General features: G+C 39.7%; 1 protein-coding gene across 1 annotated transcript; it reads left to right on the top strand.

Moving 5' to 3' along the window:
- Positions 1-3836: 3836 nt before the first annotated feature.
- Positions 3837-7196, top strand: LOC129728967 (cytochrome P450 4c21-like). The gene is made up of 7 exons (XM_055687442.1): positions 3837-4079; positions 4452-4979; positions 5036-5288; positions 5350-5476; positions 6297-6494; positions 6549-6969; positions 7033-7196. Exons 2-7 carry the CDS (start codon positions 4628-4630, stop codon positions 7194-7196), a joined length of 1515 nt encoding a protein of 504 aa, XP_055543417.1. The 5' UTR covers positions 3837-4079; positions 4452-4627.
- The last annotated feature ends 11731 nt before the right edge of the window (positions 7197-18927 follow it).

An 18927-nucleotide genomic window follows, 5' to 3' on the forward strand; every position in this document is an offset into this window, starting at 1 on the left:
CAGTATGCGCCTGCGTGTAGCAAATGCTTTCACCACACTGCTTCTTTCTACACTCCAAAGTGTCTCAACCAGCTCACAGAGAGACAAACACACTTCCAGCTCACCCCACATCTGATAGAAACAAGAGGGGTAAATCACTCTACAGAGAAAACGCAAAAGTACACAACAGTGTTCACTGGCGAGTAGTCCGGAAGGTGAAAAAAAAACCTACTGGGCAAAAGTGTAGTCCTTGTGTAGCTTCACTGCGAAAACGAATTCCACCAGAGTAAATTAGACCGGCACGAGCAACGCAGTCCATTTTTTCTCCAATCACTTTTCCTCTTCTGCCATGCTCAAGAAACCAACTGTGAAACGCACCGCAGATAGCTCAGCAGTGTAATTATTGTGCGTGATGTCCACACGTGTGAGAAAGTACACCATAGTTCATTGTCTCGCAAGAGAGAAATTTCAGATTTCACCGCAGTGCTTTCAGGAAGCTCAGCAGATAAAAATCGTTTGTTGCTCTCTTCTAACATGAGCGTTGATTTGCTCTTTAGTGTTAGAGCAGTTGTTTTCGCAGTGCAAGCTGTTCTCCTGCACTCTAGAGGTTTTATGAGGAGAAAAGACAAGCATGGTGTACAGTACGAGTTTCGGAGACGCTTTCGAGTCCTTTCGAATCTCGGAGAGGGTTGTGGCAGGGTGGTGGACTTTCATAACTGCTTTTTAACATTACCATGAACGGGGATAGACAAGAGTGGTATACTCTTCAGGAAGTCCGGTCAGTTACTTGGCTTTGCCTACGACATTGAGATTATGGCACTAAACTTTGATACGTTGACGGAAACGTACAGCAACTTAAGGCAGAGGCCAAACGGGTCGGACTAGTCATAAAAACGTCGAAGACAAAACACATGAGAAGTAGAGCCTCTAAAGAAACTGTGTTAGCCTCCCACCACGGATTCTAATTGACAGTGACAAAATCGAGGTGGTAGATGAGTTTGTGTATTTGGGCTTACTAGTGACCGCCGACAATAACACTAGCAGAGAGGCGGCGAGAAGGGGGCGCAATATCATGAAATCTGAATTTTTCGCGACTTTGCAAAGCTTGGCATACTGACGTTTTTTTGACATTTTTTTTCTAAAAGAAGTACATTACTTTGAAACGCTCTGTAGCTTCAATGATAGCTTCAAAACAATATTGAAAACATTCAGCCCTTTTCAATTTATGATCATGAAATTCGCTAAACTGATTGAAGTGTCAAATCCTAGGAGCAATTTCATACCATTTCATTACCATTTCAATACCATCCGGCTAACAAAAGTCCGTTTGCAGATTACTTTTACTTCGCACGCGTTTGCATACAAAAGTAAAGTACACAGTTTGCTATATGAGAAAAAACTAAGAACATTCGTCGCCTTCCGCATCTTGTCGATTTCATTTAGAACGTTGTGTGATTCCAGTGCCTTGGTTTTCTAATTCAAAAATTCGGTAAATTTTATAATGGAGTTTTCAACTTCAGCAGCACCACCTAATTCAATGTCTAGTAAGTTGTCAATTCATGTTTTTATACATGTATTCGAATGTCCCGGATTAGAAAGATAACATATGTATGAAACAATAAAACATCGCAAATCTCTTGAAGAAATGAAAATAGCAGCGAAAGAAATTTTTCCTACTGATAATTATAATGAATTTCAAATTTTTTGAAAACAATTCAACAGGAGATTTCAGCAATCACAGCGGAAGATGATGATGATTATGATTTTTTTCAATTTCTAATTAGTTTGTATTACTAATGTTGTTAAAATTATTAAAAAAAAATTATATATATTTAGTCAAAATTTGTTTGGGTCATCCATAAATTACGTAATTTTTTTCAATGAGGAGGGCGCCTAGTGGCAGTACTTGCGGTCAAAGATCATAAAATTCTATAAAAAAATATCTAAGGGAAAAAGTGCCAAAAAACATTGAAAACTGAATTTCGTGCTTTATGGACGGCCCCAAACAAAAAATGGATGCCAGATTCGTGGTTAGCGCCCCAAAATTATGTAAATACCAAGTTTTTGTCGCATTTATCGAAACTTTTTTAGCTTGGCCAGCCTTTGTATGAAGTCGCCCCACTGTGCTTTGGTTCAATATGGCTACGTGTGCCCGTTCGGGTAGTGTTCCATAATTCCAAGCACCGAGTTTTCAGTCATTGTCCCTTATCACTCGTCTGGAATGATACCGATTGTTTAGATTCGTGTCAATTTCTGGACTGTCCATAGTACAGTACCTTCGGGGGACCGCGAGGCCTAGACTAGGCCGCAGTATTGGATATTGCTGGCGAGACAACGCATTTCATTGATTTGTGACCCAGTCCGGATCAGATGGAGGTCTGTTCTATGAAACCCTTCTCACGTAGCATACGACCAAAATACTCACGGAGTTGGGACCCGATCTTCGCTAAGGTTACCTGTATCCTACTTAGCATCACTTGAAAGTTGAGATAGGTACGTTCTCGGTAGAGGTCGCAGCAAGATCTGATAGCGTTTACCAAAATCTACTGATCAATTCATTTTCTTCATTTTCTAATATCACTAAAGATAATATGATTTTCATTGTTAAAGTTAACGAAAAATATTTACATCATTCGTATCAAAAAATAGCATTTATTTTTGCAATGTAGCTTGAATGATGATACAGGTCGGAGTGCGAGAGAGTTTATAGATCTGCTTGTTTATATTATCTATTCCTATCCTTCGTTTGTATAAGTTCTGAAAATAACTTAATTTTTATGATATGCATCCTTCTAAGAACTCTAGTACTTTTTATTGCAAAACATGGTCTAAGACGGCTTGTAGAAGACGAACATAGCTTTTTCCATAAATACGAACAGGAAAAAGTTATTTCATGTATCTTTTAACTTGAGGGAAGAGGTGAACAATTGACTTAAACGTAACCCCGTGGTTCATGAACAATCCCTTGTTAAAAAATAACAGTTTTGTATGATAAAACACACCTGTAAAAGAATCTTAACAGCTGAGAGAAATATTAGTCGTTTTTGAGGTCCACAAGCCGCTATCTACTGATTGGTTGGCGCATACTGGTATCCAGTTTAGCTATTGATAGCCTATTGCGGTATTCACAGACAATTGGAGTGGCCAAATGGATGCATATATTTGAACTGTAGCTGGGATAAAAATAGCTAACCGTAACTTGCCTCTTCGAAATATAAGCTGAAAGAAACTTCATCAAACTGCAACTCTTTTGTATGTGTTGTTTGAGTGATTATCAAGATTCTTGGCTTTAGCGTCAGATCAGTTCTAATTATGGAAGACAAACTTATGGGTTAAAGTCAGTCACATTTAGTTAATTTAATATAAATAACCTGTTGGGGTGAAGCTTCAAAATTAGCTGGTCAATTGGAAGCCGTTTCGTTCTCGTTTATTCATTTATTTATTTATAGATTATTATCTGCTTAACATCCGAAATTTATTATCACCTCATTTGATGTCACGTTGTGATGTGACACAACACCGATGCGCGCAAACCTATACGGTTGGCACGGAGGAGACAATTAAGAATAAGGATTTGAATGCAAATTTTTAATAATGACAAACCATTTGTTTTGTATGAGCATCATAGCATAATAAATATTTGCAAACAAAACAACGAACAATTTTGTTTTGTGACGTTTTCCGAATATTTATACGTGAAGCAGTGCAATGTGCATTATTCGCATGAAATGTGCATTATTCGCATCAATTCCTTCGGTACATTTATATCACACCTTCATAGTGTTTCCGGTAAAACACGTGGGGGCACTCATTATCGAATCAATCGTGAGCTTAGTTACACCACCACCGCCGCGCGTGTTCAATGTGAGTGGGATGTTGCATTTTTTTTTCGTCGGTGGCAAAGCGCAGTTATTACATACCGCCGGAGTTCACACACTGCTACCGATTTTATTTCTAAAGTACATCTTTGTCGCTGTCTTACCAAATGTGACCTCAAGCCAATACCGAACTCAACCACCGGAACTGAATAGACCTCGGCTCGGTCAACTTCGAGTTTCATATTAGGTGAACTGAGGCGCATTAGTAAATCATATGCGAAGGTTAGCGATAGTGTTAAATAGCTTTTCTAATTGAGCATCGTTGTTTAAAAAAACTCAGAGTGTTACTCAACCCTTTCTTGGAAAGGAAATTATCTTCTTGCAATAAATATTGTTCTTGTACTAGAATTCTCAAAGCATTGAGACTAAAAATACATGAAACGTTAGTTCAGGTTTCAAATGCAGCTTCCAACGTTAGAAATGCAAAAATGAAAGCCTTCTGTTCTAAACATAACCGGAGTTTCGTACAAAAAAACAAAATTTATAAATGTTGCAAATTGATGTCCACTATATTCAAAAGAGAAAAAAGTCATAAAAGTCTCAACAACTTAACCATCGTAGCTCTTTATCGATAAATACTTTTTTTTACTACAGCTGCATGCTCACAACAGCATCTGACCTTCAATTTCCACTTCAGTCGGATTCATCCACTGGAACTAGATACACAGACCATTTTTTGACTCACAAAACTTATCGTCTAATGCCCGATGGCAGTTAGTTCGACGGAGACACGCGACCAAATCGCATTCGCCGCGCAAAGATAGTGAACAATGTTTTTCCTTCTTTTACTGTTGAGTCTCTTCTTGGGGGCCTTACTAATTCGGGAATATCTAAGAAGAAAATATGCATTCGCCAAAGACCTACCAGTTGCAGAACGGACCAAGGAAATTTTTGGCATCGAATATGGGCTGGTCGGAATGACGGACGAACAGCGGTTCGATATAGTGAATAAAGTGTTTAGGGATAACGATCGGCTCTTCCAGATTTGGGTTGGCCCGGTTGTACTACTGGGAGTTAGTCATCCAGATTTGATACAAAAAGTTTTAGCGCATACGGATTGTTTGCAAAAACCATTCTTTTACGATTTCGTTGGATTTGAACATGGTATTTTCTCTGCGAAGTGTACGTTAAACTGATGTTTGCAAAAAAAAACGATAACTTAAGTGATTATATTTTAGATGACTTGTGGAAAGGGCAGAGGAAGGCACTTAACCCGACATTCAATCTGAGAATTTTGAACAGCTTCGTGCCAATTTTTGTGACATGCTGCCGAAAACTAGTGGATGAGATGCATCAGGTGAAAGAAGGAGAGACGATTGACATGTTCAAGTACACCTCAAAATGTGCATTAGAGATGATCTGTGGAACTACACTTGGTAGCGATGCGTTAAATCGCGATGGCAAGGATGCCTTTTTAAGTCATCTCGAGGAGTAAGTGACGCTTGAACAATAGCACGTATAAAATAGAATGTTTTACACCTCCTCATTGCAGAATCTTTGGATACATATCAAGAAGAATGCTAGGTATGCATCTGCACTTAGATGTAATATACAAGCTAACACCATCTTATCGAAAAGAAATGCATGCACGGAAAGAGAGCGTTATTTTTGCGTCAAAGGTAAATGAATATTCTAGTGATGATTATTAGTGCAACTTTTGATTAAGTGTGTAATCTTGATAGCAAATGTGTCCAAACAATGACGCATCTTTCGTATAGACATATAACCCCGAAAAGATAATCTGCGTAAATTTGATGCCTCACTTTTAACAATTTTTTTTCTTTGCGCGAATCCATTCTCGTTTATTTGTTGACAAATAAGAAAAATTTCAATGCTCTGCTGTTTGCCATACATCGATTCATGAACACCGTTGCGACCATTCATTAATAGTTTATAAACAAAAACATGCAGTTTCAATTATTTGAAAATCGTGCGTCACATTTACGCTTGATCGTCTTTCACATACATCAAAATACGATTATCCAAGTATAGTCATGCTTTTCTTGTGTTTTGATCGACAAAAATAACAAAAAAAAAACAAATGTTCACCGAAACTAGAATCGTCTAGCAGGTTTTTACATGTATTGGTGAAAAATTAAAAAAAAAACTATATAATCAATTTTAAGATAGTTAACTGTATCCGCCGGTTAACCATTGCGTCATGCCTTTCGCACTCAGCCACTTGTACATATTGGAAGAACACAATAATTACTCAGGCTTGAACTTTTACGTGCGCAAGAGAATGCTACAACCATATTACCTCTGGTGAAGGCATTTTTGTTTTGATCGCGTCATGGAACGTCATAGAAACTTAAATCAAAGTATTTGATTAGCATTTTAATGAGTCACTTCAAAAACCATCTATAAATAAGTAGCGTTTCTTTTTCGTTAGCGTTACTGAACACGTGTGAAATTGTTTAATAAAAATTCTCTATTTAGATTGTCCAAGAGAAGAAAGAGGCTTTTCGACTTGCACAACAAACTAAAACCACTCCAGTCAGCAACGATTCGGATCCGGAAGCAGAAGACTACAAAAAACCTCAAATTTTCATTGATCAACTGCTGTCCATGAGCGATAACAGTCGTGCATTCACTGATGAGGAAATTCTCCATAATGTTTTCGTAATGCTGGTTGCCGTAAGTTCATGACACCAAATCAGTAAGACTATATAATTGAACGATATTTTGTAGGGCAATGATACTTCCGGATTAGCAGTGGCTCACGCGTCACTGTTCCTAGCTATGTACCAAAACATTCAGGAAAAAGTTTATACTGAAATCATTGAGCACTTTCCTACCGAAGATGTACCTGTTACTGCAGAGTCCCTGAAATTACTAGTGTATACCGAAATGTTTATCAAAGAAGTGCTAAGACATTGTCCGGTGGCTCCGAATATCGCCCGCCAAAATATGAAACCTATAGAATTGGATGGTATCAATATTCCGGCTGGCAATGTATTTATTTTTACCTTTTGGACGCTGCACAGAAGAAAGGACATTTGGGGTCCCAACGCATACGAATTTGACCCAGACAATTTTCTACCAGAGCGATGTCGTGACCGTAATCCAAATGCTTACATGCCATTCAGCACTGGAGCTCGGAATTGTTTAGGTGAGAATTTAAGCCAGATAAAAATGCATATAATTTAAATCGTTTTGTTTTGTTCATTTACAGGTGCACGCTACGCAATGATAAGCGTAAAAGTTATGCTCATATATATCTTGAGAAACTTTCGGTTACACACTGAAATTAGACATGAGGATATCAAATATAAATTCGGCATGACATTGAAAATGAACATCCACCACTCAATTCAACTGGAAAAACGAAAATCGTGAAGGCTGAATTGAATCGTATAACATTTTTACTAATACCGTGTTTTAATACTAAAACAAACCGACAGTTCTATTTTTCCATTCATTATACGCGCTTTATTTTTATGTGAAGTAGTGTATCTTTGAGTAGTGAAAAGTAGTGGAGCTCAAAAAAAAAATTGCGACTGGAGGGAGGAATTGGATTGCGGAGGGAGGAATTGGATTGAAATCGACGTAGCTTTTTTTTGGAACACCAATTTTTTGCAGTAAAAATGTACACTAGAACATTGAACAAAGCTTTGTAGGGAGAGCTGTCGAAATCGTTTTATTTATGGCATTCAACAATCTTTTGAAAGCTCTTTTAGAAGTGTCCCTTGCTGTTCGAAGAAGTCATCTTCGTTCAATTCGGTCCATGGCTGCAGCTCGCCAGGCATGTCGTCTGCAGAGGCCCCGCAGGTCGTCTTCCACTTGATCGTGCCACCTTGCTCGCTGCGCGCCCCGTCGCACAGTGCGTTGAATGAATGACGGGACAAAAATCAAAAATACACGATTTTGTCGATAAAACATGTTGATGTAACAAGGAAAGTTGTTCGTTATCTTCAGAGCTACTAAATGCATAAAGGTCTTATGTGATACACTAAATCACAAAACTGTCCCAAACGCCAACGCACTCATCCTATACCAGAAACCGTTAATCTCTTTGTAAAAGTTGTACATTTTAACGAAAACTGCGGTTTCTATGTTTTACTTACTTTTACATAATTGCCAAAGTGACCTATGCGCAATTATAACGAAAAAAAAAAATAAAATATTTTTTCAGGTATTCTTTTACGTATTATTTTTTATATATTTAGTTACCAGAGTAACAAACAATTTCAAATTCTTCATGATGCATATTATATTATAAAGTCAAGTTTTGGGTCAACTTCAGACGAATTGGAATAGTTGTTCGAAACGGTAGCAGCAAATACTAGTTCTTTTGGGGAGTTATTTTCAACGAGCTCTGCAACTCGCCGTTTTTCAATTCTCCTTGAGCAGCTTTCAGAAAGTTTCTGAGGACGCTCAGGAGTAGAAATGTGGTTGTATTCATAATTATTATTCTCACCGAATCGAGGAAGAGCAAGTGGTTACTCCAACCAAATTTCATGCTTTTTCATAAAATACCTTTTTATTCTATTGCATTTCACCCATTTCGAGTTCAATTTCGGACAACATACAGCAGAAAACTTGTGCAAATCTTCATTAACATGCTCGACTGTGTCTTCTGGTAGAGACAATATCGAAATACACATGATGTTCTTTTGCTTGCATTGCAGTTAAACCACTTTTCAAATATCTGCCGCTTCACGAGCGATCGGTATTGACATACGAAAAATAAAAAATCTCTCAGAGTTGCAGGAAGTTGCAGCTAATTTTTATATATTTTGTAGAGGACACTTTAAGCAAACTTTTGATGTATGTTTTAGAGAGGAACTCGGTGGAACTTTCTTTAAAACGCTAACGAAAGTTTGAGTTCGTGTTTTTTTAAGGATTAATACCTTCACCAACTCATCAAACCGATTAATCATACACGTAATCGAAACCAAGTCTCTCTATCAATGAAATATATTGCACTAACCTTGATTGTTATTTTCCATTCTGTTGTATTGGAATACACGAAGTAATTAAGTTTTACCAACGTTTAGAAAATGCGCGACAATTTAGCACGAAATGTGAAACTAATGATTGCTCTGGACGCTGACGCTTGCTATGCTTGTATTACAATTTGCGATGCTTCCCAAAGCCCACCAATACTTGTTCACAACCCAGGAGATATCTGTGAACATTTCTGGGTACTTGGTGCATCCAAATAAAAAAGAAAGAAAACCGATTTTTGTCTATGGCTCAACGCACTGTGCGTCGCCTCGATCCAGTCGGGTCGTTATCAAGAACTAGTTTCATCGGGTTGTCGTCCGACATCCTAACGACATGCCCAGCCCACCGTAGTCCCCCGATTTTCGCAGTGGTTCTCCCAGCAACTCGTGCTTCATCCACCTCCGCCATGATCAATCTTTCATCTGCACTCTAGCACAGATGGTACGCAGCACCTTCCGTTCGAAAACCCCAAGGGCGCGTTGATCTTCCAAGAGCATGGTCAAGGTTTCATGGCCATAGAAGACTACCGGTCTAATCAGTGTTTTGTAGATGGTCAACTTCGTGCGGCGGGGAATTTTATTCGAGCGGAGCGTCCTCCGGAGTCCAAAGTAGGCAAGATTACCTGGTATAAGGCGTAGACTAGTTTCTCTGCTGGTGTCGTTGTCAGCAGTCACCAGTGAGCCCAGGTACACGAACTCATCTATCACTTCGATTTCATCACCGACAGTATGAATTCGTGGCGGGAGATTTATACTGTCTTCTCTGGAACCTTTTCCTCTCATGTACTCAGTCTTCGATGCGTTTATAGCCAGTCCAATTCGTCCGGCTTCAGCCTTCAGTCTGATGTACGTCTCCGTCATCTTCTCAAGAGATCGTGCTGCAATATCAATGCCATCGGCGAAGCCTAAGAGCTAAACAGACCTGCCACTCGTTTCGATACCAGCCCCAAGTAACACACCTTCCAGAGCGATGCTGAATAGCAAGCACGATAATCCATCACCTTGTCGTAACCCTCTTCGAGATTCTAAGGGACTCGAGAGTGTCCCCGAAACTCGAACTACGCACATCACCCGATCCATCGTCGACTTGACCAACCGTGTCAGATTATTCGGCAAATGATGTGTGGGTACGTTATATTCACGGCACTTCTGTAGTACCTGCCGTACCGCGAATATTTGGTCCGTGGTGGCGCGGACACGATTGATATTGCTCTACGAATTTCTTCGCAAACGATGATAGTCGGCGGCACAAAATTTGGAAGAGTGCCTTGTAGGCGTCGTTCAGCAGCGCGATTGCTCGATACTTGCGGCTTAATTTACTTGATTTACCACCGTGTTTCAACAGCTTGCTGGGGTCAGCTCCAGCGGCTTTTCTGTTTTTCAGCCGGCCGATCCCCTCTTTAACCTCCTGTAACGGGGTTACAAAAATACATCTATGCTTAAGAATATGGCAGGAAAGACCCAAAAAAATTAAGTCGGTACAAACGGTTATTTTTAAATTCAAATTGTCGGAGTAAATGGTTAATACCCCTTAAGCTCTCTAGGGTGACAAAACGCAGTCGCTCGATAAAAGATTTTATTCAGCAACGCATGAAATGTTCTCGACCAATCAACAACGGACACGAGTTGCGTGGATAAAAGCTAAAAAGCTATGTAAAAAAAATAAAAGCTTATTGTGAGACATTTCCGTTTGAGTCGCACGTTAAAACGGTTGACAGTCCGATCCTGTAAAACGGACAGAGTACCAGAAAAATTAATGTAACATAGAAGATTGAGAGTGCTGAAAAACATCACAAAAAAAAGCAGTTAGAGAAGAAGAGAAAAAAAATCGAAAAGCGTGAAGAATTTGTTAACGGGGAAAAGATCTCGAATAGTCCAGGTATCCTTCGAACGAAGGATTCGGTTGGGGCTTACAAAATCACGGCAGCCGCCCGCTCCCTTCACGTGCAATTCGTGTTCCTAACCTCGCAATCTGGTTAGATCGGAAGAACTACCGGGTGACGTGTAGTTGACAAGATCTTGGAGACGGAATAAAGCAAAATTGTCAAACCCGGGCTGTTCAGTAACAAAAAATCAACCAACGTGACGACCAGTGTCGTGGGAAGCTATACTACGGGTACTGCCAGCCTCCCGTCCGCAGCCAGATATAGATTGTCGCATCTGTGCGCCCCCCGACCGCATCAAGTAGTTTCATCGACCACCCACGGCTGTACCTACGCGCATCGCCAACATCGTTCACCCGAATCCCGCTAGCGTGGATGAACCAGCATCACCCCACGGCGAAACGAAGACCGAGGTGAGAAAAACACGAAAAAGTTCAGGTCCAAGAAAACCACCAAAAGTAGAACTTTAGGCGTATAGGTCAATGGAGCGTTGATTAAAAATGGGAAATTATCATGTATAAGTTTTTATTTGATTTCGGTGCGCGTACCTTAGAATGGAGTAACTTTCAGTAGGTCTGTTGTTAGTTGGTTAGTCAGATGAGTGCCGTTCGGAATAAACAACCCTAGAGTCTCACCGGGCTTTTAACCATTGCGGCTTCGCGGCAGTTTTTCCTGCCTGGCGCATAAGCGAAGTCTGTTGCTACCCTCCCACGCACGTTACATTTGGCGCCCAACAAATGGGTTTACGCGAAAGCTTGATATATTTTTGGAACGTCTAACATTTATCTTGATTCATTCGGCGTATTTCGAATTAAGAAAGGTTGGAACCAGTTATTATATATGTAGGAGTATTTCATGAAATTTACATTGGTAAAACATCGTGTATATGAATTTGGAGATGTGGAGATGAATTTAGTTTTTTTCCCTTTGCGAGTTTCTATAAATAAGCTTAAACACTACATAAAAATTTAAATTAACATAGAGTATAAGTAGAATACACAACTAGTGGAACTAATTAGATGAAATGGCACAAATTGATGAAAATGTACACTTTATATGGGTAAACCCAACACATTTGACCCCTGATGAATTGGAGTATGAGCTAAAAATTAGATGTCTGAATTCGTCAGGAATGGCAATCGAAGCACTTCAACATACATTTTACAGAGAAAAAAAAGAGAAGAACGAATACCAAGACAGTTAGTATCAAAGAAAACGATACTACAGGAGGTGAATTTGATCCAGGCAAAGTTAATGATAATTAGACAGGGACTAGAGGTGACATATGACGAACAGTTAATTAGCAGATTAAAACATCTATACTTACGCGCTCAAAGATCAGCAGCGTTAGACGCGTTACAAATTCAAATAAGAGAGGGAGTTTTAGACGAAATCGATATGCTAATAGATCTTTTTGGCAAGGAAACAGATACAATAAATCGAAGTGATACGGCAAGAAAGGAACGTAACAGGTCATTGAGAATATCGTATCAAGGACAAATACCTAATCTAGCTCCGGTGGACCGCATTGCAGCATACGAGTTCCCACCACCAATGCGAGTCCCAAGATCGACAGAAGTGATGATACAAGACCAAAGCAATACTTGGAATGTAGAAGCAACAGAATTTTTGCCCAGTAGAAACGATCAACCGGGAATAGCGCAGCAGAAGCAAACATCCGCTGGTCGAGAATCGCTAAACAACATGATCCAAGCGGGGCAGCAGGAAAACACTCAAATACGGGGAACATATGACGAGGCTCTAGAAACGCCGATAATGGATCCGGAGGAACCATTAGATGACAGTTCATCGACAAAAAGGGGATCTATTATGTCAGCACAGGCAACAAGAGAAATAGGAAGAATTGTTGAAGAGGTATTGTCAAGCAAGCTGGAAACTATGATGAACCAGCTATCTCAAAAACTCTCAAGACAGCAGCCATCAAATGAGCCCAGACAGACCACAGCTTTCCCTAGTCTTTTCCATAGCATTTCAGAAGTGGCCAACAAAAGAATGATGGTGAATAACTACGAGCAAGGTAACGTAAGGACACAAATGAACAATTCCGTAGGTTTCAATCCAGCTGTGGATTGCGAAGCTCTAATACAACAGCAGCCGATACCGAACACAACACAACGAAATAACCATTTAGGAGGACCCAGGGAACAGCCGTCACCACGTGCACCAGAGACTCACGGAAACAGAGACTCACGGTTCTCTAAAATATCGGTAGATAAGTGGCCGGTGAGATTCAGTGGCGAACCTAGAGGACCATCGGTAGAAGAGTTTCTTAAGAGAGTCGAAACATTAGCAAACAACAACAGAACAACAGAAGCCGAATTATTGGGGCAGGTGAATTTTTTACTGAAATCTGATTCTATAGCAGAGGAGTGGTACTACACCTACAGTAACAGATTCACATCATGGCAAATTTTCAAGTACATGCTAAAGTTGCGCTTCGGAGTACTAAACACGGACAGAGTAACGGATAAGCAGATTCGGGAGAGAAAGCAACAGCCAAACGAAACATTTATTGCGTTCGTTTCGGAAGTTGAGCGATTATGCCAAAAGTTGTCGAAACCAATGGACGAAAATCAGAAGCGCAACATTATTATGGAAAATATGAGAGATAGCTATCGTCCACACTTGGCGTTCATAAACATGGAACAATTGACGCTAGATGCTCTAACAAGCCTGTGCTTCGATTTAGACAAAGCATGCTACCATAATTATAGCCAGAACAGACGACCGTTCAACGTGTGCAATGTGGAAGAAAACAACGAGAACGATGAATACCTAGAACACAGCGAGGAAATTAATGCGGTTAGATCCTTTCGAAATCGATCACAAAAAGAATCCAAAAACGATCAGAAAGGAGGAATAGAGCAAAAAGAATTTCAGCAGAATAATATCCTTTGCTGGAATTGCCGCCAATTTGGGCACTTTTGGAGAGATTGCGCTAAACAGAAGCAAATTTTCTGCCACGTTTGCGGACATACTAAAGTTGTCATTAATACATGTCCTAACAACCATCGAATCCGACAGCCGGAAGAAAAAAACGACATAAGGGAAAGGTCATAGGGAGGGACACTTTCAGTCGAATAAACAGTCTCCCAATGAATTAGCTAGTACTGTAAGGTATAACGAGCTGCGCAACATAAATGGGCAAATGAAAGTCAATGTAAGATCGAACAAATGTCCCCATATTGTGATTACCATTTTAGGAACAGATATGATAGCGTTATTAGATTCAGGTGCGGCCATAAGCATAATAAGCGATGAGAGGATAATACGACAGCATAATTTTGTAACTAAACCAACGAATTTGAAAATTAGAACCGCTGATGAAACCGAACACACAGGAGTGGGCTTGCTCCACATACCGTACACTTTCGGAGGAGTAACGAAAATAGTCCCTACTCTGTACGTACCGCAAATAGCGAGACGATTAATCTTAGGTGTCGACTTCTGGAAAGCATTTGATATTGAGCCAGCAGTCAGAAACGGTACAAATTGGGTACCACTACCTCTCAACATAGATCGCATCGCTTTGAACATGGCTTCGGAATACTTTGCAGAAAGCGAAGAAGAGATAAACTTAATTTTAGAGCCCGCGGGAACAACACTCCTGGATGGTGTACAGAACGAGGACGAATCACTGGAAATACCATCGGTCGAGACTCCTGTAGAATGGAAAAATGAAGATATTCAAACCGAGCACCAGCTAACGGGCGAACAACGTGCTAAATTGCTTACGGCTTTAAAACTATTCAAAACATCAAAATTAGGTCGCACGAGTCTAATACGACATAAAATCGACTTGATAGAGGGTGTAACACCAAAAAGACCACCAAGGTATAGGACATCACCGGCTATGCAGAAAGAAATCCAGAAGGAAATCGACCGAATGCTAGAGCTAGATGTTATTGGGGAATCGTATTCGGACTGGTGCAATCCATTGCTGCCAGTTAAAAAACGATCTGGAGAATGGAGAATATGCTTGGATTGTCGTAGCATTAATAAGGCCACCAAAAATGAAGCATACCCGCTTCCGGACATACAGGCAATACTGGGTAGAATCCAAAAAGCAACGTTCTTCTCCGTTATAGACCTTTCAAAAGCCTACTGGCAGATCCCTTTGGAAGAAAACAGTCGCAACTACACATCGTTTCGATCAGGAAGGAAGTTGTACCGATTCAAGGTCATGCCCTTCGGGTTGAAGGTGCACCAATGACACAAACTAAACTTATGCACAAAGTTATCGGATTCGACTTAGAACCGTGGGTATTTGTATATATGGACGACATAGTCGTGATGTCGAATACACTGGAAGAGCACGTTCAATTAATCGAAAGAGTAGCGACACGCTTAGCGGAGGCGGAACTAACAATAAGCTTGGAGAAATCAAAAATATGCCAGAAGAAAGTGAACTACCTAGGCTATGTTCTATCAGAGGAAGGGCTATCCATTGACAGCGACAAACTAGAACCTTTACTAAGCTATCCCGTCCCTAAAACAGTTAGAGAAATTCGCAGTCTGATAGGAATGGTTGTTTTTTTTAAGCAGTTCATCCCAAACTATAGCGAGCTGCTATCACCGATCACAGATCTCCTGAAAAAGAAAAATACTAAAATAGTTTGGACACAAGAAGCGGACATCGCTTTCAACCGAATGAAAGAATTACTTACATCACCACCCATTCTTGCCCACCCGGATTTTTCTACTCAGTTTATAATTGAGTCTGATGCGTCTGCGCATGCAGTTGGTGCAGTACTGCTGCAAATCCAAGAAGAGGTTCGCAGACCCATTGCCTTCTATTCAAAAAAATTGTCAGCAGCTCAACAGAAATATTCAGCAACAGAACGGGAATGCCTTGGTGTCATACTGGCCATCGAACGCTTCCGTCAGTATGTGGAAGGATCAATATTTAAAGTAATTACAGACGCCCAATCCTTACGCTGGTTGAATTTAGTTAGTGTCGAGGGTAACTCGGCCAGATTAGTTCGCTGGGCAGTACGACTGCAACAATACGACTTTGAACTAGAATACAGAAAAGGACGATTGAATGTTGTGGCAGATGCATTGTCCAGAATCGAAACGATAGACCTGTTCAACGCGGATCTGGATTACGAAAAGCTGAAAAAGGACATCGAAAAACAACCAGAAAAATTCAAAGACTTCAAAGTGAAGAGCGGCCGGTATTCAAGTACCTGCCGGAGAAAGGAAGCGCAGACCCTAGGTTTGAATGGAAATACTATCTGCCAAAGCATGAAAGAATACAGGTTCTTGAATCAGAACACGAGGTGGCACACTTGGGTTCTGAGAAAACACTAAAAAAACTGCAGGAGAAATATTATTGGCCGAGAATGAGTACGGAAATTAAACGCTATTGTGCCGCATGCGAAATATGTAAAATGTCCAAACACCCAAACATAAACAAAACTCCTCTTATGGGTCGTCAAAAATTAGCTAGCATGCCATGGCAGGTTATATCAGTGGACTACGTCGGACCGTTTCCCAGAAGTAAGCAAGGCAATACCGTGCTTCTGGTCATCACTGACCTGTTTTCGAAATTTGTAGTAATACAGCCGATGCGGGAAACTAAAACTGTTTCACTAATAAAATTCATGGAAAACATGATATTCTTACAATTCAGCGTTCCCGAAATAATAATTTCGGATAACGGTCCTCAGTTTAAGTCAGCACTATTTGCCTCTCTTCTTAAGCGGTACAAGGTGACTCATTGGCGAAATGCAAATTATCATCCAGCGAACAATCCTACAGAGCGAGTGAATAGGGTAATAAACGCGGCTATCAGAGCACACTTGAAAGAAGACCAAACAGAGTGGGACGCAAGCATACACAAGATTGCTATGGGGATTCGAACAGCATGTCATGAGTCAACTGAATTCACCCCATACTTTGTAAACTACGGGCGAAACTACATTAGTAGCGGGGAAGAATACAAATATTTAAGGGATGCGGATCAAGAAATTGATTATGACCCAAAGGAATTAAACCAAGAACTAAAGACGATATTCACGAAGGTAAAAGAGAATTTAAAAAAAGCGTACCATCGTTATGAAAAATACTATAATTTAAAAGCTAAAACAAATCTGCCAGAAATTACAGTAGGTGAAACGGTATTAAAAAAAAGTCACTTCCAATCAAACAAACTAAAAAAGTTCAACGCGAAGCTAGGAAAAATATATTAACCTGCAAAAGTAGTTGCCAAAATAGTATCAAACTGTTACAAATTGGTAGACGATAAAGGAAATAATATAGGGGTTTACAAGCGCGCAGATCTAATAAAAAATTAGCACAAAAAAAAAAGTTTAACGAGCTATGGAAATGACCTAATGGCATTTCACGAATCAAACAAAACATAAAACAAAAATACGCTTGCGATTAATTTCACATTAGTAGAAGCTATCGGAGAATAATGATACAGCAACAGGATACATTAACCTCTAGAGCCAGGAAAGCCCTCTTTAAACATCCTAGAGTCCACGGCGGACAGAGAAGGGTCAGTACTATGAGTACTATAGAGAGCAGTGAGAATCTGAAAGAGCCCAAATGATGATCAGGCTATGGCTCGCAGGATTAGGTTGTGCGCACTGTCATTATTCACTGCGAGTAATCCTAACCACTAGCATAGTAGGAATAGTTAGAGTATTAAAAAAAAACCAATCGGCATTCGTTTACAGAAATACAGCTATGTCAACAAACAAAATCTGCAAAGAAAAAAAAACAATGAGCAACTCGGTTTGCGCAACAATAACACCACCTAGTTGGTTTAACGTTAGAAGATAGATATAATAGATTAGGATTTTATAGGAAAAATAGTATAGTAGAATGAAGAATAAAATGAGGATTCGTACAGTAGGAGAAGCAAGAAACATTACATTAGATATTCGATAGAACAGCGGGAAGTTTGTAGAATAAGCCTATTATCCAGACGAACAAATCACACTCCAATGATCCGGTATCAACAAACAATATACTTACTGCAGAAATAGAAAGAGCTGCTAAGTTTTAGGTTAAATAACGAAACATTGTAACACAAATTAATAGCCATGATCATCCAATAGTTCCATCCAGTTGCTCCATACAAAACTGTCAAAAGCCAAACAGAATACGGCACGCATGACTTTTCACAAAGTTCATTCGCGTTGCTGTCGAAATCAATAAAGCAAATGTTGAACCACCTGCGCATGCTGTCAGTTAAGAGTCGAGTCGGAGTAGAGATGAAATCAGTCGAAATATTTTGACATTTTTTTGTTTTTGCATTAGCGGAAAATAGTAAGTTGAGATATATTTTGATATCTGTCCCAGAAGTTTCGGGACGTATATAAGATGAAATTTGATGTCAGTCGAAAATTTATCTCTGACGTATACGGAAAAAGTAAGAGGTTAAGTTAGTAGTCAAGCCAGTGTTGACATTGAATTAAGCGCAGACTTTGCCAAGGTGGTCATAAATATCTCCTACTCCAAAACCATAAACACATAACTAGAAAAAAATAGTATTTAAAAATCAAATGGATAATAGGTAGTTCTGTAGAAAGAATAATTTGAAGTTAAAAAAAAAATATTTCCTTAGAACATGTTTTAAGAAAATATTTTTTTTTTTTGTTTGAGTTGAGGAAAGTGTAACGGGGTTACAAAAATACATCTATGCTTAAGAATATGGCAGGAAAGACCCAAAAAAATTAAGTCGGTACAAACGGTTATTTTTAAATTCAAATTGTCGGAGTAAATGGCTAATACCCCTTAAGCTCTCTAGGGTGACAAAACGCAGTCGCTCGATAAAAGATTTTATTCAGCAACGCATGAAATGTTCTCGACCAATCAACAACGGACACGATTTGCGTGGATAAAAGCTAAAAAGCTATGTAAAAAAAAATAAAAGCTTATTGTGAGACATTTCCGTTTGAGTCGCACGTTAAAACGGTCGACAGTCCGATCCTGTAAAACGGACAGAGTACCAGAAAAATTAATGTAACATAGAAGATTGAGAGTGCTGAAAAACATCACAAAAAAAAGCAGTTAGAGAAGAAGAGAAAAAAAAATCGAAAAGCGTGAAGAATATGCTAACGGGGAAAAGATCTCGAATAGTCCAGGTATCCTTCGAACGAAGGATTCGGTTGGGGCTTACAAAATCACGGCAGCCGCCCGCTCCCTTCACGTGCAATTCGTGTTCCTAACCTCGCAATCTGGTTAGATCGGAAGAACTACCGG

The sequence above is a fragment of the Wyeomyia smithii genome, chromosome 3 (genome assembly GCF_029784165.1).
Source record: "Wyeomyia smithii strain HCP4-BCI-WySm-NY-G18 chromosome 3, ASM2978416v1, whole genome shotgun sequence".
NCBI classification, from domain to species: domain Eukaryota; kingdom Metazoa; phylum Arthropoda; class Insecta; order Diptera; family Culicidae; genus Wyeomyia; species Wyeomyia smithii.